At 41.1% G+C, this 20,029-nt stretch overlaps 1 protein-coding gene across 1 annotated transcript in view; it reads left to right on the forward strand.

The window, feature by feature from the left end:
- PLXDC2 (plexin domain containing 2) overlaps positions 1–20,029 on the forward strand; it is a 391,835-nt gene that overhangs the window by 175,194 nt on the left and 196,612 nt on the right. Inside the window, exon 3 of the mRNA XM_037837678.1 lies at positions 17,301–17,447. Within this exon, the coding sequence (XP_037693606.1) occupies positions 17,301–17,447 (147 nt within the window). The remainder of the gene's footprint in view (positions 1–17,300; positions 17,448–20,029) is intronic.

The following is a 20,029-nucleotide window of genomic DNA, read 5'->3' on the forward strand; positions in this document are numbered from 1 at the left end:
AGGGACGGAACAGCTAGAAAGGGAAGCTGAAGGAGGAGACCATATAAACTAGAGCTTTCTTGGAAAATTCAGACTGATCTCAAGTTATTTCCCATCTAAGCTGTTCATGTAGTCACCAGTTATTTCAGATGCATTTCTAAATATTTAAGTATAGTTACAATAATCCGAGATCCCATACAATCCATTTCTTATCCAAATACAGGACTCTTACCCATAATCTCTGTTCTGGTTTGCTAATGCTGCTGTTTTGCAAAACACCAGAAATGGATTGGCTTCTATAAAGTGGGGTTATTTGTTTACACAGTTACAGTCTTAAGGCCATTAAGTGTCCAAGGTAACACATCAGCAATTGGGTACCTTCACCGAAGGAAGGCCAGTGGCATCCAGGAAAATCTCTGTCAGCTGCGAAGGCACGTGGCTGGCATCTGCTGATCCCGGGTTGAGTTCCAGCTCCTCTCTCAGCTCCTGTGTGCTCTTCAAAATGTTGCTCTTGAGGCGTTTGTCTTCTCTTAGCTTCTCCAGGGCAGAAGTCTGCTTTCAATGGCCGCCTTCAAAATGTCTGTCTCAGCTTCAGTATTAAGTTCCTTCTGTTTCTCAGCTCTTTATATGGCTCCAGTGATTTAATTTAGACCCACCCTGAATGGGTGGGGTAACACCTCCATGGAAATTATCCAGTCAAGTTCTTGCCTTCAGTTGATTGAGTCACATCTCCATGGAAACACTCAATCAACAGGTTCCAACCTAATCAACACTAATATGTCTGCCTCCACAAGATTGTATCACAGAACACAGCATTTTGGGGGATATAATACTTCCAAATTGGCACAATCCCAACAACTCTTGCTTAAATTCTTCTCATTTGAAATTCACCCTGTCTTAAGAGAGAAAAATCCTGTTTCACCGTCTTAATTTGCTAAAGTATTTTCTTGCCCTAAGCCACATTTTTCATCCCCAGAACATCCTTGTTCTGAGCTGTGCAGCTGCACACACAGCCAGTGCCTCGTCTTCTCCGATCGTCTGTACCGGGCCTGACCACAACATTTAACCATTCCCCTCTTCCTCGTCTCTCCACATTGTATTTTGCAAATAACTTCTTGAAATGCTTACAATTGTACTCAGCAAGAATTCTTCGTGGGGCAGACCAGCAAATATGCCTCAACTTACCTTGTGTTGTCCTCTGTAAATTGATTTAGGAATTCAGAGCTCATTTTCTTTTCTTTACAAAATAAAACAATAAAGTTCCTAGATTTTGTTCATCCCTCTCCATTCAACAAATACATATTTGGTGCTGGTCGCTAGTCTTGTTTGGGTGAGTGAAGCAGGTGTGAACTAAGCCTTCCTGCAGCTCAGTCTGGTGGGGGAGGATAGAAGTGAATGAATTCATCTGTGATCACAGACATGAAGAGCAAATTGGTGTGGCGAGTGGGTGGGCAGCGGGGAGCAAAGATGGTCGCGAGGCTTCTCCAAGAGGGGACACAAGTGGGAGCCATCCGTGGTGGGGCTGGGGGCCAGGGAGAGGCAGCCCCAGCAGCCTGCAGGGGAAAGCTGAGAGGAGGTGGGCATCTTCCAGAAGCTGAGAGATGGTCAGGTGGTCAGGAGAGCATGGCCCGGAAGGAAAGTGGAGCGGGAGGCAGAGGCCGTGCCCAGGGCCCTTGCAAGCCGAGCGAGGAGTTGGTGATTCCTTGGGGCCTGTCGTGCTAAGGCTTGTTTGTGGTATGGCCAACCTGATCCCCAACCCTCAGAGCTGCCCTCTGGAGTAAACACTAGAAGAGGGGAGACATGGGAACAGAGCGTCTACTAGTTTGGTTTTTTGCTCTGTTGAGTTCACCTTGTCCATCCTTGCCTGCGCCATAGCCCTGAGCCACTAGAAGATAAGGATGGAAGGATCGACAAAGTCCTTCGGAGCCCACCAAGGAGCCCACCAAGGAGATCGCACATGCAGGTGATCACTTGCTGGTTGCTTTATTCTCATTTCCAGCGGCCAGGAGGAAGTTGATTTAGAAGAGGCAGACCTTGTAGCTTGTCTAAAATGCTCATGAACAAAATATGTGTCAGGCTGTGGGAAGTGTTCCAGGCTTTAGATCAGGAATTTTATTACCAAGGCTTTGTCTTCTCTGAAGTTCCTCCAGTCTGCCTCCCATTGGGAGAGAAACCCAACATCCAGGCAGTAGTGTCTGTGTTTGGAGCGCGTCATAAAGCCAAAATGAAGGAGAAAACAAAAAAGACTCCTAATGTTTTCTTATGAAAGGCAGAGCAATGAGGGGGGGGGGGAGAGGGAGGAGATAGAAATGTAGACATATATAAAATCTACAATCCCCATCATTTAAGAGAAAGAAAGCTTTAAAAAGAAATAGCCCAAGTGATTTCACTAAATTTTCCTATTTTTTCACATTTTATTGTTTGGGAACCACTCTATTATGAATTATTTAATGTGGATCTAAGATATTTCTCTAAATCCTGAATGCTTTCATAACTGTTTAAACAATAAAAGTTATTCCTAGGTAGCCACTTTCCAAAAATTCCTTATTCAAAAATTAACCTGCAAATGATTTTATTGCTTAAGAAGACATTCTGGGGGAAATGAGCCCCTCTAGTTTTCAAGGCAATCTGTTTCGCCTCCTTGACTTCACAGATTATTCCCCCTATTTTTCCACATGTTTTGCAAACTATTGTTGTTATTCTTGCATTGTAGAACTCACAATTTATATAACATCTCAGCTCCATGAGGGGACCAAATACTTATTGGATTTGAGCAACAATGAGCTGCATATTGGACCCATTATTTATAGCTCATCAAGTCAAAATAACCTCGGGCAGAGACCCGGGATGAACTTTGGATCGTGGCTGATTGTGTGATCTGATCTGCTCAGGCCTGTGCTCAGTCAAGGGATTATTATGGCGTTCCTCGTTCTCTGATTGGACATATGAATTCCGCACGGCATCCTCTTCTCTGTGCCTGCATCCACACTCTCTGGGGTGACGAAGTCCCTCCCAGAAGAAAACCCAATGATGACTCTGACATCAGCTTTCTTCATTTCCTCCCCAGCTTATTAATGTGTTCACCATTAAGCAAGATTAAGAATTTCATCTACGAGTTAGTTGAATTAATTATATTAATTGGTGACTATTCCAGGCAACTTTCATTCGCTTTGTGGACGAGTGAGCAGAACTACTGATGTATCTAATCCGGGAAGAGGAAATCCATGAGCAAATGGAAATTTTCTGATTATACAAGTGCTTGAATATATAAAGGATTCTAATGTCAGGATATCTGACTCAGAGTCCAGTCCTGATTGCATTATAACTTTTATCCAAGAAACCCAAGCAAAGCTTGTGTCGCTGGGGTGTGTCATTTATACAATTGTTTATCGTCCGTATCTCCCAGTGGGCTGCAAGGAACAGTAAGGCAGGGACTGTGTCTTTACTGGTTACTAGAAACTTCTTAAAATGAAAATCTCCTGAATAAATGTTTTCAAAGCCCTGAGATCAAAGGGAAAGATATTTAACCTAAAAAGACAGCTGCTTGATATTTGAGCCTCAACCACCTGGAAACCGAAGAAGAAATATTTTCCTCTGCGAGTGTCCACCCAAGGCTATCAAATGCCAAAAACAAGACCGAACTGGCCAGTTCTGTCACGTAACTCGTTCTCTTTAAAGGGAAGAAAAAATTGAGTCAACCATTCTGGGAAAATTGTTCAATCTGTAACTTTGTATGGCTAAAAGGAAGAGAATAAAAGTGCACAAACTTGAACTTCCCAAAGGTAAATCTAGCCTCTATCTCCCAAGTGCTCTCTGTAATTAGGAGTGAGGTTGGAATAGATACATTCAATTTGCCACTCTTTGATGCTTTGCACAGTGATTTATGCAAAACCTGATGATCTGCTTGCATGCTGCCTCCTGATTTTTAAAATTGTGTTGATATTCCAAAATACTGCAGCTGACCCATTGCACTTTTGAAGTTGCTGTATCTTGACATTTGCTTCAAAGCTGGTATTACCCGAAAATGACGTAAAATTCTACCACAGACCAGTGCGGTAGACACCATGGTCTTGGATTCCAAATTTATTCTCTTTGTGACTATGAAGCATCGAGGAAACATTGCAGACATTCTCCAAAGCTGACATCCCATTAGGAAAGAGAAAAGTGGACACAGCCTCTGTACAGAGATACATTTCGGCATGGCTAGGAATTTAAGTGTCACAGTTTCATAGACAGACCACAGACGATTTATTATTCCTGCAGTGCTCTGGCGCATATGCCTTTCGTGCATGGTTTGGGAAGTCCTACATTTGACACTTACAGAAGCGAAGTTCTTGCATTTCGGTCATCTCTCTGAGCATACGTTGAAAATTTTTACAGGTTCTAAAGTCTTGGTTTGGGCACAGTCATGAGGACACAGAAAATGTTCAGTTGCTAATCAGAAATTACAATTTCAATGTGTTTGCTCTTGCTTATGGATTCACACCTTGCACCTCTGCTCCAGATTGTGGTTTATTTGGGCTGGGGTGTGGGCTGGGCTTCAGGATTTTTAAAGGGTCTCCAGGTTATTCTAATGGACAGACACCTTGGGAACCCCCACTGTAGTTAAAAGACACTCACGGACCGGTGACATTGTCACATCCTGAGACCTTACTCGAGCCCTCGGGGAGAGGGAAATCCAAACCCTGCTTTATTTGCACGCGGGTGGCCTGCTCTGTTCCCTCGGGCCCTCCAGAGGCCTGCTTTCTGGGCCCTTGGCATGCACTGTATTTGGAAACACAGACCAACCATGTCTATTTTTCTGCATTTGTTTTCTAGCATTTTTCCCAACATGTAGATTTGCCAAGTTCTGTTTGAAATGTTAACTGGCACCAGCTACTCCAAAGCTTCTAAGTTGCCTCAGTTACCCAGATTAAATGCTGCAGGGCTATTTTTGAGTGTTCCTCTTTTGTATTCTTTTGGCTTCTTCACAGCCTTTCTCACAGCTGGCTTTTTCTCTTTTAACTCTGTTTGAGTTATTGTGATTTCATTCTGTGTTATTGCAATAGCTTCCAAACCCATGTCTGATTCTAGTCTCTCCCACCTGCTGTCTATCCTATTTTCTAGATTGTTCCTTCTCAGTCCACACTTAGTCCATTGCTTGCCTGAACTAGACCTTGACATGTGCCTGCCATCCTGCTCACTTTCTGTAATATTCCTGGTACTTTCTGCTCATTTGCTCACTCTCAGACCGGTGCCTCTGAATAGAATGGCCGTCTCTGTTTCTAATTCATTTTTCAAGGTTCAGATTAAATCCCGTAAGTTCTCTGCACCTCATTTGCTAGTTGCTCAGAGAATGAGCTTTTCTCCTTCTTAGACGTATAGCAGTGGTTCCATCATAATCACTGCTGTGATCTTCTCCTAGCTTGTATCTGTTTTTGTACCTGTTCTCTCCTGGTCTGCAGCAGGTATCTGCAGAGCAAGGACTTTTTCATAAACCTCACTTTCCTCTTCAAGGCAGCTAGATCAAGTTCTCCCACTTGCCTAATGGGTACATCATAAATTCTTGTTAACGGGAATGGCTGACGCCTAAAACAAATAAATGGCCAAAAATAAACAGGCCATTTCGTGGCATCTTGCTACAGTAGACTAGACTCCCTTGAGTATTGGACCAGCAAACATTTTTCTCAGGGTCTCTCCAGCTAGTTCTTAAGAAAGTGACATGCTAATGACACTGATTTCCCCCCATGTGATTTTTGAAAGACAGAAGCAAAAAAAGAAAACATGCTTCTCAGACTGCCCTGACATAAAACCTCTCCTAGCTATCTCATCGTAATTGCATTGCAAAACATAAATGCCAGCTTCATAGCTCTGACAGGGAATCGTTCTGCAAAGTCAGCAAAACTGTATTATGAAAATATTTTTTTTGAATCTGGCATTGGTAACTCAAAACAAAACCACTCAACAGATTGTGCTTTCTTTCTGCGTCTTTATTTTTAGTGACGGGAAACCATAGCAATCTCTCCCCATTTGTATTGTCCTTGTTTGACCTCTACCTCAGCTACCTAAAATTACGTGAGTTGGCAATAAGGTTTTCCTTCTTCAAAAGAGGTGATCTGAGAAGAATTTATCATTTGAAATAGGCTTTTAAAATTCTCATTTAGAAAGCAGTGGAAGATTTGCATTGTTAAAGGTATCTCCATGCCAAATGAAAGCACGTCTAGAGATTTTTTTTTTTAAGTTGGCGCTGCGAGGTTTTGTCAAAATGGTCTCTCGATGAACTGGAAATGGTGTAGCATCTCCTGGGTGGCAAAGTGGCCTTAGATGTGCTCTTGACCAAGCAGTTCATCCACTCAGGAGCTGAAAATCTGGGTGGTGTGGTGGATTAAAATAGCCACAGATCTTACCGCTCCTCCCGTTGAATGGTGAGGTCTGTTTCCTGCCCTTCGGATCCAGGGCGTCCTCGGGACTTGTTCTGATGAACCTGTTGTGACGGAGGTGATGCTGGGCAGTGTCAGGCCTCCTGGGACTGGGCAGCCCCCTCTTGCCTGCGTGGACACCCTGTTCCTGTGAGTGACCCCAGCCTCGTCTCAGGAATGAGGCGTCACGTGGGAAGAGACCGATGCTTGAGCGAGGCCACCTGGGCCCGGCCAGCCCAGCCCCATGCTGACAGGCCACAAACAGCCACGGGTTGTGACCCCCGAGCAGCAGGGGAACCCAGCCTCGCCCACCCACCGGCTCATGAGCTGCTTGTTACGTGGCAGTAGACCCTGCCCTGATGGCCTGGGGGCTCGGGTGAGAGAACATCCAAGTTCCAAGAAGAGTAAACTGAGCAGTGGACAAAGTGTTTTTGTAAATAAATTGGATGGATTTGTTTCCACTCTGCTGCTTCTTCCTTGCTGATGAGAAGATGGTGTTCCTGAACCATCGCTTCCAGGATGTGATAAAGCCAAAGAAACTAGCCTTGTAAAATTAAGAAGCTCTAGCATTAACAAATATGCTTGGATTCCTGTTAGGTACCCAGCAATGTTTGAGTCTCTAGAATACAGTGCTGAATCCAACAGGCAGAGACATAGTTTCAAGGGGCATGGTAGGAAAAAAAAGCCTGAGGGTAAAAAGCGTTATAAAGGAAATCAAGGCCATCTAAGAAATGAAGCACAGCAGAGCAGGGGAGGCCATTCCAGGTGTGGGGAACAGTGGTAGGATGTCGGGGGATGGTGGGGGATGGTGGGGGATTTCGGGGCATCTCAGCACAGTCACCGAGCAAGGAGACCAGTCTGGTTGGAGCAGAATCAAGGGGTCTGGGGAGGCGGCTGGGCAGGTGCGGTGCGGGGTCAGGAGCTGTGCTGTATTCTAAGGGCAATGGGAGAGGGGGTGAAGTGATCCGGGAGCTGGGAGGAGAAGTTGGGGTACTGCGAGAGCTGTCCCAGAAGCGCCGATGAGAGCCTGGCAGAAACAGTTTGAGCCAATGTCATTTTTCTTGGAGAGCCTAAGAAACTTACTGTCTAAAGGTACGTGGCCGTGGGGAGAGCAGACCTTTGGGTTCTACAGAACTGGGTTGACACCCCTGGGGTTTGAGTCATTCTAGGCAAGCTACTGGCATCTCTGCGCTTCAGTGTCTGTGGTTTATAATTGGTATCTGATTCACCAGGTTGATGATGTCTATCACGAGCCAACCTGAGGGCTTGGGCTCACACAGGCCCCCATAAATGGCAGCCACAGTTACTAACCAGTTCTTGTAAATAGGGCAGTAACTTGTTTTCTTAAAAGGATCCTTCTAAGGGTCAACCACCAAAAATCTATGATGATGGCTGTCAGGGGAGGAGCAAATGCTTGGAATGCAGACTAAAGAACAGAATTCAATATCCAATGCTTGTGGGAGCTTGCTCACAATGTCCCTTCATAAAGGGGCTGGGACACAGAAAGAAAGCAATGTGTTTTCCTTCATTCTGGCATTCCAAGTATGAGGGCATATTCATTTATTGCTAGTTTACTGACTAAAAACAAAGCCCCTTTCAGGGCTTGTTGGATTTTACAATTTTGTAAAGTCTTCATAGCGCTAGCTAAATAGGCATAAGATTATGCTTTTTAAGATCAATTTGCTTTTAAAGCTATGTTTTCTCCTTCCTGTTCTATCTCCACATATTAATTTTCCCTCAAAACCAATGCAATAAACTTTGGAGGTGAGACAAACTAAAATATCATGAACCATAGAATCAATTTGTTTTCAAATCTTAGTGCCACATTCTCCATTTAAAGAAAAGTTTTCATTGTAAAAGTTGAGAAAAGACTCATTGTGAGGTTATTTTTTTTCCAAAAATGAATATAAATACATAAATAAATAGAGGCTGTCAAGATTGATTTGTAAATTGCTTCATCATTTTTAAGTATCCTATATTTGAAAACAGTTACACAAAATGCCATGTTCTCTTTACTTGTCCTCCGTAATGTTAGGGTTTTTTAAAATGCAATTCCAAAAATTCGATTACATATATCTGATAATAGGTAGTTGTCAATACCTTTAGCTAGTTAACTAATACAATTGGATTCTAGGTTTTCTATGAGCATTCTCATGAAATTAGATTATGTTATGTATCCTGGTGATTCCCTTTTACAAGCATAACATGATATATGCTATTAATAGCCAAATTAATTTCCTTGATTGCTATTTTTTTATGCTTGCTCTGTTTGAGGCATGTTTTAATAGTTAAATTAGTATGCTTGGAGGCAAACAGTTGTATAAAATTCAATAAAAAAGGGAGGCATTATTTATTTTCAGAATGACACTTATTTGTGAAAATTGTTTTCCAAGATTCATGGGAAATTTATATCAACAAAATAAAAATGGTACCTATGTTATAATTTCCAAAATATATTCACATGTTAATCTCAAGTAGACTTCACCCCAGTGTTGTGATGTGACTGCTTTTACTCCTACTTCCATTTTACAGTCTTGAAAATAGAGGATCAGAAAGTTGACTTAATTTGAAAATGATGACAAAAGGGTAAAGTAGCATTAGATTCTGACTCTAAATCCTGCAAGCTCCTTTGGCAAAATTCTGTTCAGCAGTTGATCTTTTGATTATTGACCACTGCCTGGCTCCAGGGAGCTAAGATACTAATGATAAGGAGGATTTAGGAAAAAAAAAAAAAAAGAAGAAGACTGAAGAAAAATTTCAAACATTGACATTAAAGGAGTAGAAATATGGGGAAAATGTGACTAATTAATGCTCATTAATTTGAGGTGGTTGACAGTTACCTTAAAAATGAGAATATTGACCAAAGGGGCACAACTTGGTAGGAAGAAAATCATCCACATCTTCCCACAAATGCTAGATTTGTGACAATTCTTAACTGAATTGTAACTTTTAGTACCCCTTCTTGAGTGAATTTTTCCATATTTCTTCAAAAATTATAAATAGTAGTTTCTCAATTTCTTTCTAATAATAGGCCAAGACAGAGAACTATGCAAAGTTTCCAAAATCCTTCCTAAATTAGAGAGTTGGCATGGTACTTTTGAGTAATATTAGAGAATGACATGAGTTTTCAAAGAGAATAAATCTAGGGCTTTTACAAATCCAAATTTAATATAGCACCCAAGTTGCAGCCCTGTTACGGAGGCTAATTCTAGAAGAGAAATTTTTAAATTATGATTTCTTTTTTTGGATCATCAGACCATCTTGAGGCTCTCCACATGTAGTTGTTTATTTCCAATTGATTGGGAAATCCACAAAACCAAGAATTGTGGAGGAAATCCACAGCACGTAAGGTGGACTCGCATTTACCTGTCCCCGTCCTAGCTTATGTGCACTTTGGAAACTGAAGTGCACGCAGCACCAAGCCCGAGCCATGCTCGTCTGCACAGATGGCCCCAGGGTCTGCACCGCGGCTCAAGTCTCCACCTGGGACCCATCTACACGTTGTCAACCGGGGCGAGTACTTGCCTGCTGGAATTTACAGACACCCCTATAACCCCCACCTGAAATGTGTTTTGGATCTGCCTTTTCAAACTGCAGAACTTGTATTTCTTTTGGTGTGAGTATCACTTACCACCAAGGGTCATTGGACGCCCCTCTAGAAGTTACTCCTGTCAGCCTTGTGGCCAAGAGCTGGTGGACTTTAGCCGAAAGCTCTTCAGAAGACACCGGGTTCACACCTTCGCACTCAGACCCAGAAGCCAAAGCCCTGAAATGATGCTGGCTATTTGGAGGCACAACCTGTGCTTCAGCCCAAATCTCCTCCACGATACATAATTTTAAATGCTAATTTTGTGCATTTTGGTAGAAATCTCATGCGTGTTGTCAGTATTTGTAGTCACACAGCTTTCTGCTTTGTTGGCGCCCTCAGGGACCCCCTCTATCTTGGAAGTGAACTTTGTTAGTGGCCACTGTCTGAGGGTCAGTCACCCGCTTGTCTTTATAAGACAAACTGAGATGATCCTCATTCCAGCAAAGCCCCGGCCAGACTCTCTCTCTGTCCTCATGGAGCGCACCAGCCCAGGCTGGGAAGAGACTGCAGCGTGTTCTCGAAAAGGTGAAAGATTTCTACCAGACAGGTAACTTAGAGGCATGCTGTATCCAGATGGCAGATATGTTCTGTTTCATTTAAGGAATGAACGACTGTGAACACATCCCGACACATCTCACATTGCCCAATCTCGGCAAACTCTTGGTTGAGTTGTCGTCTCCATTCTGTTATTATTTTGAAAGATTACAAATCAGTGCATTATACATCCTGAGCCGTAACAGTTTACCTACTTCTGATAGATAGGAGAGGATCCCATCTGTGAGAGGGACTGTTACTGGGAAAATGGAAACCATTTTATAATAATGGAAATATTAACAAAATCCATGATTTTATGTGTTGCACAATATTCTGAACCTCACGATAAATTCTCACACCCACAAACACATACTCTCTCCCTCTCTCTACAAATCTTATATTCTTGGGGGGTGACTTGACTACACTCTCGTGAAGAATGCATAAAATAAATTATGGCTGCAAAGATTCTGAGTCAAGATATGCTGAGTTGGGGGTGGGGGAGGGATGGGTAGACAATGGGACCAGTAGATCAGCCGGAGAAAAATACTTAGGGAAAGTGAAGCTTTGTGCAAAAAACAGAACACAGCATGAAAAAGGTGTGCATGGTGAAACCAGTGCAGAGGACGATATAAACAGGAGGCAGAAGACTGATTTTATCCTTCAGACACACAGCAGTAAATTGGCTCGTGTACCACAAGATCCTCCTTCACATCCAAACATGATACTGCGGTAGAACCCATGGATGTTCGCCCAAGGCTCTCGGGAGGTTCTATGTAATTGGTCCATCGTGCTAAATTGTGAGGGGAAGATTTGATTGTACTGAATGCTTAATATCCTGGTGTTTAAATACATTGGTTTAATTTGATTCTTTGGCAAGCCATGAAAGAAAGCTAAATACTATCACCTGCTTTTTATTAAGGGAAACTAATATGGCCAAAGTGTCTGCCCTCTCCACCCTCCCTATGGGTCCCCTTCCTGTAATGCAGTTGGGAAAGGGGACAGTTATCGCGCAACTCCCCAAATGGTTCACAGCATGTCCTCCATGTCCTGCTGGAGGGAGCCCCGTGCCTTCCTCTGGGTGAGTTTCCTTCTAGCAGAAGAGGCATCCTGGCTCGGATGGTCACTCTTTCACTCCCACTGAGATGAAGGGAAGGGAGGTTTGGCTTTACTAAGGGGACAGAACGTGTTTGTGATCTGGCCAGCGGGGGCTGATGGTCAGGCCCCCACCTGCAAGGGGATGTCTTCTGCAGGATCCCATGTCCCCCTCCCATCCCAGCTGCCCCTCGTCCTGGCTCGACCCACCGCTGGTCAGGGGGAGCTGTGTCTGCAGCCCACAGCCCCCTCATGAGGTCCCTGAAAACACCCCTAGGAATAAGCCAGTGATTATACTAGAATAATAACTAAAGGGGGCTAGGAGGGTACCTTAAAAGTCTCTAGCATGATTGCAGACATTGCCAAGTTCTGTTGGATGCTTCTTTAGTAATACCTCCCGTCCATTCCTTCGGAATTATTGTGCTAAAACCGCATTGTTTGTATGCACGTTAAGCTGATGATTTTGAACAATCCAAGAAGAGAGCACCAGATAAATGACTTGGTGCAGCTCCTGTGAAACGCGTACAGCACAGAATAATGTTTTAAAGAGATTAAAACTTAGTAATTGCTCTCTCAAACTTTAGTAGAAGTGGATATTTTCAAATGTTTCTGTTAATGCTGATTTCATTTACTGTAAGCAGTGACAATTTATAATCTACCTCAATTAGGTTATTGAAGCTGATAGTTTCAACAAAATGTTTAATGGAAATTTTGATATCAGCGGTTTCATAGAGCGATTTTAAGTTAGAGACCTTGAAGCTCTACTGATTTATGGTATGGTAAAGGATCCTTCTTCAGGCCCTTTTCAAAGTACGTATTAGAGAAATTCAACAGAGCTGTTTGCTGTGTCTGGCATCCTGACCTTGGGACCGGATATACGATGGTGGTTTGAGTCCCAAAATCAACATCGATGCCTGTGGGCATCTTCACATATTTTTAAGAAAACACTTGTGCATCATGTGTTTGTCATAAAAAAAAAATCATACATTAATGGGGGATTGCTCTACATCTACCACCTGAAAATAACTGGTCAGTATATGGTAAATATCTTTGCACATCTCTTCACATAAACAGATGGGGAGAAACATAAGTGGGTGGGTGGAAATATTCAAATATACATTCTTATGTAGATGGGTGTGACTTTGTAAAACTGGGATTGCACCACAGATGCTATATTTTAGGAAACTGATGAATTTAACTTCAGATCTGCTGGCTTTTGATGGCATGTAATGAAGCCTGAAGGCCCCTAGTTTCAGACTTTTGCCTTGAAAGATTTCTTAAAAATTTGGGGTTATCATTTCTAAAAACTATATTTCTCTACTTCAGATACTGTCTATGCATTGGTTCTATGAAATATGAGAGAAGTAACTTACAGCCCCTGGTGCTTTGTGGCTGCCTCACTTACTGAATCCTGATTAGTTGTATTATTATTTTACATTTTGTGGGTGATCTCAGTTGCGTTCTGCTTTATTACCATGTGCTCAGCGGTCCTCTTACCTTCCCCGGAGTTGGTGCTCACTGTCAGAACGCGTCCCACAGACTCTCCATCCCGTGCTCATCTGTAGTTCACCCCCAGTTGACTTGATTGTATAATTTAGTATAATTTAGGGACTATGGGAGATATATCCCTGTGCTTGTATGTATTTAGAAATGTTTGTCACCTTTATACAACTTGATGGGCAAAAAATTCTTGAGTCACGGCTTCTTTCTCTCAGATTGTGTGGATATATTTTCATTGACCATTATGGAGAAGAACCTGACATTCTATTATTTTCCTCCTTGGATAACTTGCTCTGTCTTTCTCTAATCTATGAGAAACCTCACCAGAAAATGTCTTAGTATTCAAAATTTTGTTGCAGAATTTCTTGAGATATGGTGTGCAGATACAAGTCTTTCTTTACCTCAGAAACGTTTTCTTCTAATGTATTTAAAAACTTTTCTATGCCACCAGCTTACAGATACTTTGATCTTTTTTCTATTATCATTTCTATGATTGTCTGTCTTAGGGTTTTTCTCATTGTTGTTGGCCATTTTATCTTGGGTGCGTTTCTCTAGACTGTTTTCTGTGTCCTGACTGAAAATTTAGTCATGTTTATTTTGCTCTTGTTACTGCTAGTGGGTACAGCTCTGTCATTTGATTCCTGAGAGTGCCCTCAGTCTGTCTCTTTGTGTTATTTTATCATGTCTTCTTCGGTTTCTTGTATAACACAATTTTTTTTTTTGATCATAGAAATCTATTTTTTTTTAACTCTTTTTCTCTTTCTGGGGAGTACATATAAACAAGTAATACTTTAAAACAATTTTACCATTAAGTGAAAGCAATTTTACCATTAAGTGAAGTAGATAGTCCTTCTGAATCATTCTTTTAAGAATATGATATATTTGGTGTATATGAACACCTCTCAAGAGCCATTCAAAGTGTAGTATTTCTTTATTTATCTGGAACTATCTTTGAGATGGTAACTGATAGATTCAATGCAAAATGACTACCTAGTAACTTCGATTATGTTTGATGTATCGTGTATTTCAAATGACTGGGACAGTGATGGTCAAACACTATATATGTGTGTATATATATATATATTTTTTTTTTTTTCTTTTTCAACGAAATGAATTTGGAGTTCAAATGCTGTTGCTGCACAAGGCAACCTATCTATCGTAAAATCAACCTAACACCCATGACGGAAGAGAAGATGACATTTGGTTTGAGCATCATTTGTTCTGAGCGCTGCAGAATGGCCGAGCTGCGCTAGGATGACACCATTCCTCTCTGTCTGAGGTGCATGGTGGCCTCTGTCTACGGCTGCACATTCCCAGGCATGCGTGGCAAACACAGATTTACAGGATTTATAGTCACCTACTGTGCTGTCCATTTCCAGGAACAGTTGGTTTCATAAATGAATTGGCAACTCAGCGTATCACGTGTTGCATTTTGCAGTGGTGTTTTGTTTTATTTTCTGTAGTGTTAGAAATACTTTGCTATCCAACAGAACATGAGACTTATTGTGCCTGGAGTGGCATTTGGTAACTCTTTAAGTACCATTACTCCTCTAAAGGACAAGAGGGGCTTTGAATAATTCAGTAGTGCTAAAATGTCACATTATTTGAGACACATATTTTATGGCTTCCCTGAATAACTGAAACAACCAAATCTCCCTGGAATCCAACAACTTGTTTCTCTAAATTCCTAGGTAAACAATAAATTGTCTTCCTCTTGGAATAAGCGTTGCCGTGACAACTCAGCAAGCTTGGGCTATCAGAGTCAAACACCAAGCTCTAGTCTTCAGCTTATCAATATTTTCAAAGATGTGATGTTGTTCTGGGGCAGCTCTGATTTGAGTAAAAATGAAGGTGTATTTTCACATAGCCCTAGTGATGTACATTGTAATTAGACAAACTCATATATATGTTTGGCCAAAAATCCATTATTTGAATTTCATAAATATTTATTCCTTAGGATAACTTCAAGACTGTATCTTGAATTATTGGAAAGATTTAGAATTGAAGGAAAATGCCAAAACTGTTTTAGATAGTTTGGTTTCAGCAGTTTTACTGAGCACTGTTATAAAAGTTTGATATTTTAAAGAGATTCTCTATTTGGGAATTATAGGGAAACTTGGCAGCTTCATAGAATCTGTTACATAATTCACCTATAGATGATATCACTGACTTCAATGTCGTTAGCCTCTTTATAACAACACTAGCGATAGGGATGAAGATTTCATTTTTTTCTTTAAACGTGAATATTTTCTTCAAAACTACCCTTTCATACTCGTCATTGAAAAATTAACTGGATCATTATCATTTGTTATTCAGACTTGATTCCTGGCTGGTTAGAGAAGCTTCCATTCCTGCTGTGTTATTAGCTAAAATATCAGAATTGAACAGTCTGTAGATGACAATGCCATATTTAGTGTTGCTTAAAGTAAATCCCTTTTTGTTACAAGTATGAGAAATCAGTTTGTCAGTTAGGATTCTTTGGGTTGACAGTAACACAACTGGAGACATTATAACAATGAAAGAGATTTAATGGTTCATCTAAGTGAAGAAACCCACTGGTCACTTTAGATATGGTTCCTCAAGGATCTGGCATTTTTCTGTGCCATGTTTATGGTTTCATCCTTATCTTCAGGTAGAGTTTCCTCATGGTAGCAAAATGGTTGCTGTCATTCCGTGCCTCACACCTACATACCTCAGCAATCAGAATAAGAAAATGGTCTCCCCTCTACCAAAATTCCCAAATGTCTTGCTAATCGGTCTTTCCCAGGCCATGTGCCCAGGGCTGCCCACCCCCAGCCCCTGTGGCCATCAAATGACGATGGCTCATGCCCAGTGGCAAGGAGCGTGCCTACCCCTGAGGCTTGCAGGGGTCAACCTCACCCAAGCAGCATGGCCACCAGGAGAAGGGAGGGCATGAATCTGTGTGGAGATAACCACGGGTGCAAAACCCTCACAGGACTCACGTGATCAGCACCATGTGTTTCCAGAAGGCAGGGCTGGAAAACCATCAGGGTATCGAGTATCTATTGGTCTGCAAATGCTTCTTTGTATTTCCTTATTCTTGTTTCTCTGCAGACCTTTTTTTGTGTTCTCTTATTTCACCATGGGTGTACACATAATCTGTATGTGATAGCTAGAGTTTAATTGGGGGTACACTTAGGATCTTAAAATTAAAAAAAAAAAAGATACCTCAATGTTAGCAACACTTTCTTAACTGTTAGTATTTATATTTAAGGTCATATTCTTTATTTTGGTCATGAGGGAAATTTATTTAGAATTCTATGCAGAATATTTTTTTTCTTTTATGTAATCATTTTTATATATTCAGCCTGATGACTGTGACAAGGTATACAGGATTTTTGTTTTGATTAGATTTCAAGAAAAACTGCAGTTTGTTTAATTAGAACTTAAAAAAATAAGTGTATTAGCCAAAGTTCACATTGCAAACTTTATTATTCAAACCATAGACTCTGTGTTCATTAGACATTTTCCCTTCATTTACCTGCATGCAATGTATTCGATCTAATGACTCTTCAAGTTGATAAGCACAACTGCGTTTCATGTTAAAAGTTATTTGATTGCATTTAGAATTAGCCAAAACTCATGCAATTTTTCTGGGTGCTCAGCAAAATCACCTTTTTAAACACTTAAATCTTTTCATTAAGTGAGAAACATGAAAAATAGTGATTTTGTGACAGGTACCATGATGACATCAATAATGAGAATTCAATTAAAAGTAGAATTTAATAACTCAAATTAAAGGAAAAAATATATTATCTCTATTTCTAGGACCAGTAACTGAGAGCAGGCCCTGATATCACCCTATTTTTTTAAAAAGAAAAGTTTGAGTTTGTTCACGTGACAGTAATTCTAGCTCAGGTTTTCAACAAAGTTCCAAGAGTGACAATTTTGTTTGGGCAGAAATTATAAAAATTTCTAACATTTCTTTGTGAGAAAAAGACTATTATACAAAAAGTAAGCATTTGTCTCTAAAATTTGCTAATTAACAGTTTCTTCTAAAGAGGGTGGCTAACATTTTTTTTCTTATCTTAATTCATTTCCCTTAGAAACTTTTTGACCCATTTTACTATTTTGAAGAGTGCTGGTGCTTCAAATTTTAGTACGATTGTGTGTATTTGGTTTTTTTCTAAGAATTGCAGGGTGTGTGCCTCTGTTCTTGCTAAACATTATTCTCCCTATTATCACAGGAGGATACAGATCACAATTACTACATATCTCGGATATATGGACCAACTGATTCCGCCAGCCGAGATTTGTGGGTGAACATAGACCAAATGGAAAAAGATAAAGTGAAGATTCATGGAATATTGTCTAATACGCATCGGCAAGCTGCGGTAAGAGCTTCGATATGCACGGTTTCTTCTTTTCCGCTGTGAAAAAAATGTTGCTTGGATTGGCATGTCAGCATTGTTTGTTCTGGTCACTTTTTACATATATTCAGTTCTGTAATTGCAATTTAGATTAACAGTCACTTATAGGATATTTTAAGCATATTCAGTATTGTAATTGCAATTGAGTTTAATAATAGCATATAGGAAAATAAAGAAAATGAGAGAGGAGAATTGTTTTAGTAACGAGCATTAATTTAACCAATTTCCCTAGTAAATCTGATGAGTTGCATGTTCAATTCAAGGTTGAGATTGATCTTAGTTGATTTTCCGTTTTCTTGTAATCCATGGTTTTTTAGAGCATTTTTTAAAATTACACTAATTTGGTGGCTTCCATTTTATCTGGCTTTATTGCTCCTGGTCTGAAAGATTTAACTGAAGTATTTGTGGTTCTGATAACAAATAGAGACCAAATTATGGGCTTGAGTGAAGACGTTTAACTTAGAGGAAAAGGATCACTCTAGATGACCCACAGCTTATACCTGAATCCTGGACTCACCACTGCTAGCTGTGGTTCCTTAAACAAACAGGGTCCCTAATTCTTCATCTGTGGAATGGGAATCACACGGAACATCCACACCTGCTCATTTATGTCCTTTCTCTGTGTCCAGCAGTGTCGTTTAAGTGGATTAGCTCATTTAGTCTTTACAGCAATCCTGTGATTAAATGTGATGCTCATCTAGGTGTCACAGACCAGAAAAATGAGCACTGCAAGGTCAAGTTCCCTGCCCCGGGGTCTCCAGCTGGTAGCGTGGCAGTTAGCATCGGCAGTCGTCAAGCCCACGCTCAAAATGCGTGCTCACAGCTTACCAGTCTTGACACTCGGAAGGATCCCTGGGAATCATTTTGTGATAAATGCCTGACTTGACATGTTAAAAGGTTTCTGGTTCTGTTGGCATGGATGACGGTGGTGAGCCTGTCTTCGGTGAAGCACACACAGCATGTTCGGATTAGAATGACTTGAGGTGAAAACAAAACAAGTCCATCCTTCCATGATTGATATAAAGATGGGCAAATGGAGTGAATGGCTGACGTGACTTAAAGAAGCATCGACTAGACAAATGTTAAATATGAAATTATTTGGCAATGGCCTTTGTTGCTTATATGTAGAAGTTCCTGCATCAGGGAGAACGGCTTCTAACAGTTAAATGAAAATTAATAATAATTCAGTGTAGTGATTCATTGGATTTTCAGTGTGTAGCGCAGTTTTCTGAGGCCAAGAAGCAAACAAAGTAGACTACCTTCCCTTGCTGGGTCCCACATCCCTTTTGATGTCCACATTCAAGCAACCCCAGGCAGAAGGTTCACTGTGGGACTCAGAACAGATCTAAAAAGAGAAAACGAGAACGATTAGATTAGGTCTCTGCCTCTCTGGGATTTACTGCCTTTTCCAGTCTTCCCAGTGTGTTCCAATCCCTACCAATGCAAAACGGGCTTTGGAAAGGTTTGAACGTCGCAGCATCGCGTGGGGATCCATCAGGGAGGGTGGTATCGACTGGCAGTGGAAAGAGCTCATCAGGTGAAATGGTAGCTGGTTTCTCCTGAGGCACCTGTGAGACCACGATCCGTTCCCCCCATGCTCTCCCAAAGGCCAGGCAGGGTGCAAGTCGCTTCTCTCCTTGGAGGGCCCTTTTGCTCTTCAGAGCTGGTTTTACTTGGTTTCCTAGTAACCTCAACTCTCCAAAAGGCTCAGGAAAACCAGGAGATTGTCAGTGACCCAGCTTTGTCTCATTGTTGGGGGGTAGTGACATTCTCCATGGCTTGCAACGCCTGAGATGGTCCTAAGCACAAATGGAAGGGTTTGCACTTTGGCTTGTAACTTGTCTGGTGCTCCCTGCAGTAAATTCTAAATATATATAATTGGTTCAAATCTTTGTTTTAGCCATTGTTATGCCTGGTTTCTTGACTGTCCTTAAGTATTGAAGCTGTTTTTTTAGAGGTAAAAATTAATCCTGTACCCACTCTCCCCACTGCCACCAGCAGAAAAGACGTACATACACATGCAAGAAATTGATGCACGCACACATAAAAACACCGACAAGCACTCACACATTCACACACACAAACATACCCCCCACACCAACACAAAAAGCTGACACACACACACTCATACTTCCTCACACCCTACACACTCACAAAACACTGACACACACACAAACCATTACACACACAAACACAGAGATGTGCAAAACTAACATACAGACATGCAAAAAACTGGCAAACACACGCATACACTCATACAGTAAAAACACTACCATGCACAAATATACATGCAAAAAACTGACACACATACAAGCATGAGCACTAGCACACAGAAAACACTAACACACAGACCCACGCAAACATATTCCCCCCCACAACCACACAACCACATTTCCATTTACTATGGGATTGATAATATTACTTAGATTCCTTTCTTTTGGAAAAATTTGCCACTTCAATGCCTTTGTTTAAGTAAGTTTTGCATCTCAGGAATTTATAAATATACTTATGAGAATATTTTTAACAATGTATATGTGCAATTATTA

Source organism: Choloepus didactylus, chromosome 5 (assembly GCF_015220235.1).
Source record: "Choloepus didactylus isolate mChoDid1 chromosome 5, mChoDid1.pri, whole genome shotgun sequence".
NCBI classification, from domain to species: domain Eukaryota; kingdom Metazoa; phylum Chordata; class Mammalia; order Pilosa; family Megalonychidae; genus Choloepus; species Choloepus didactylus.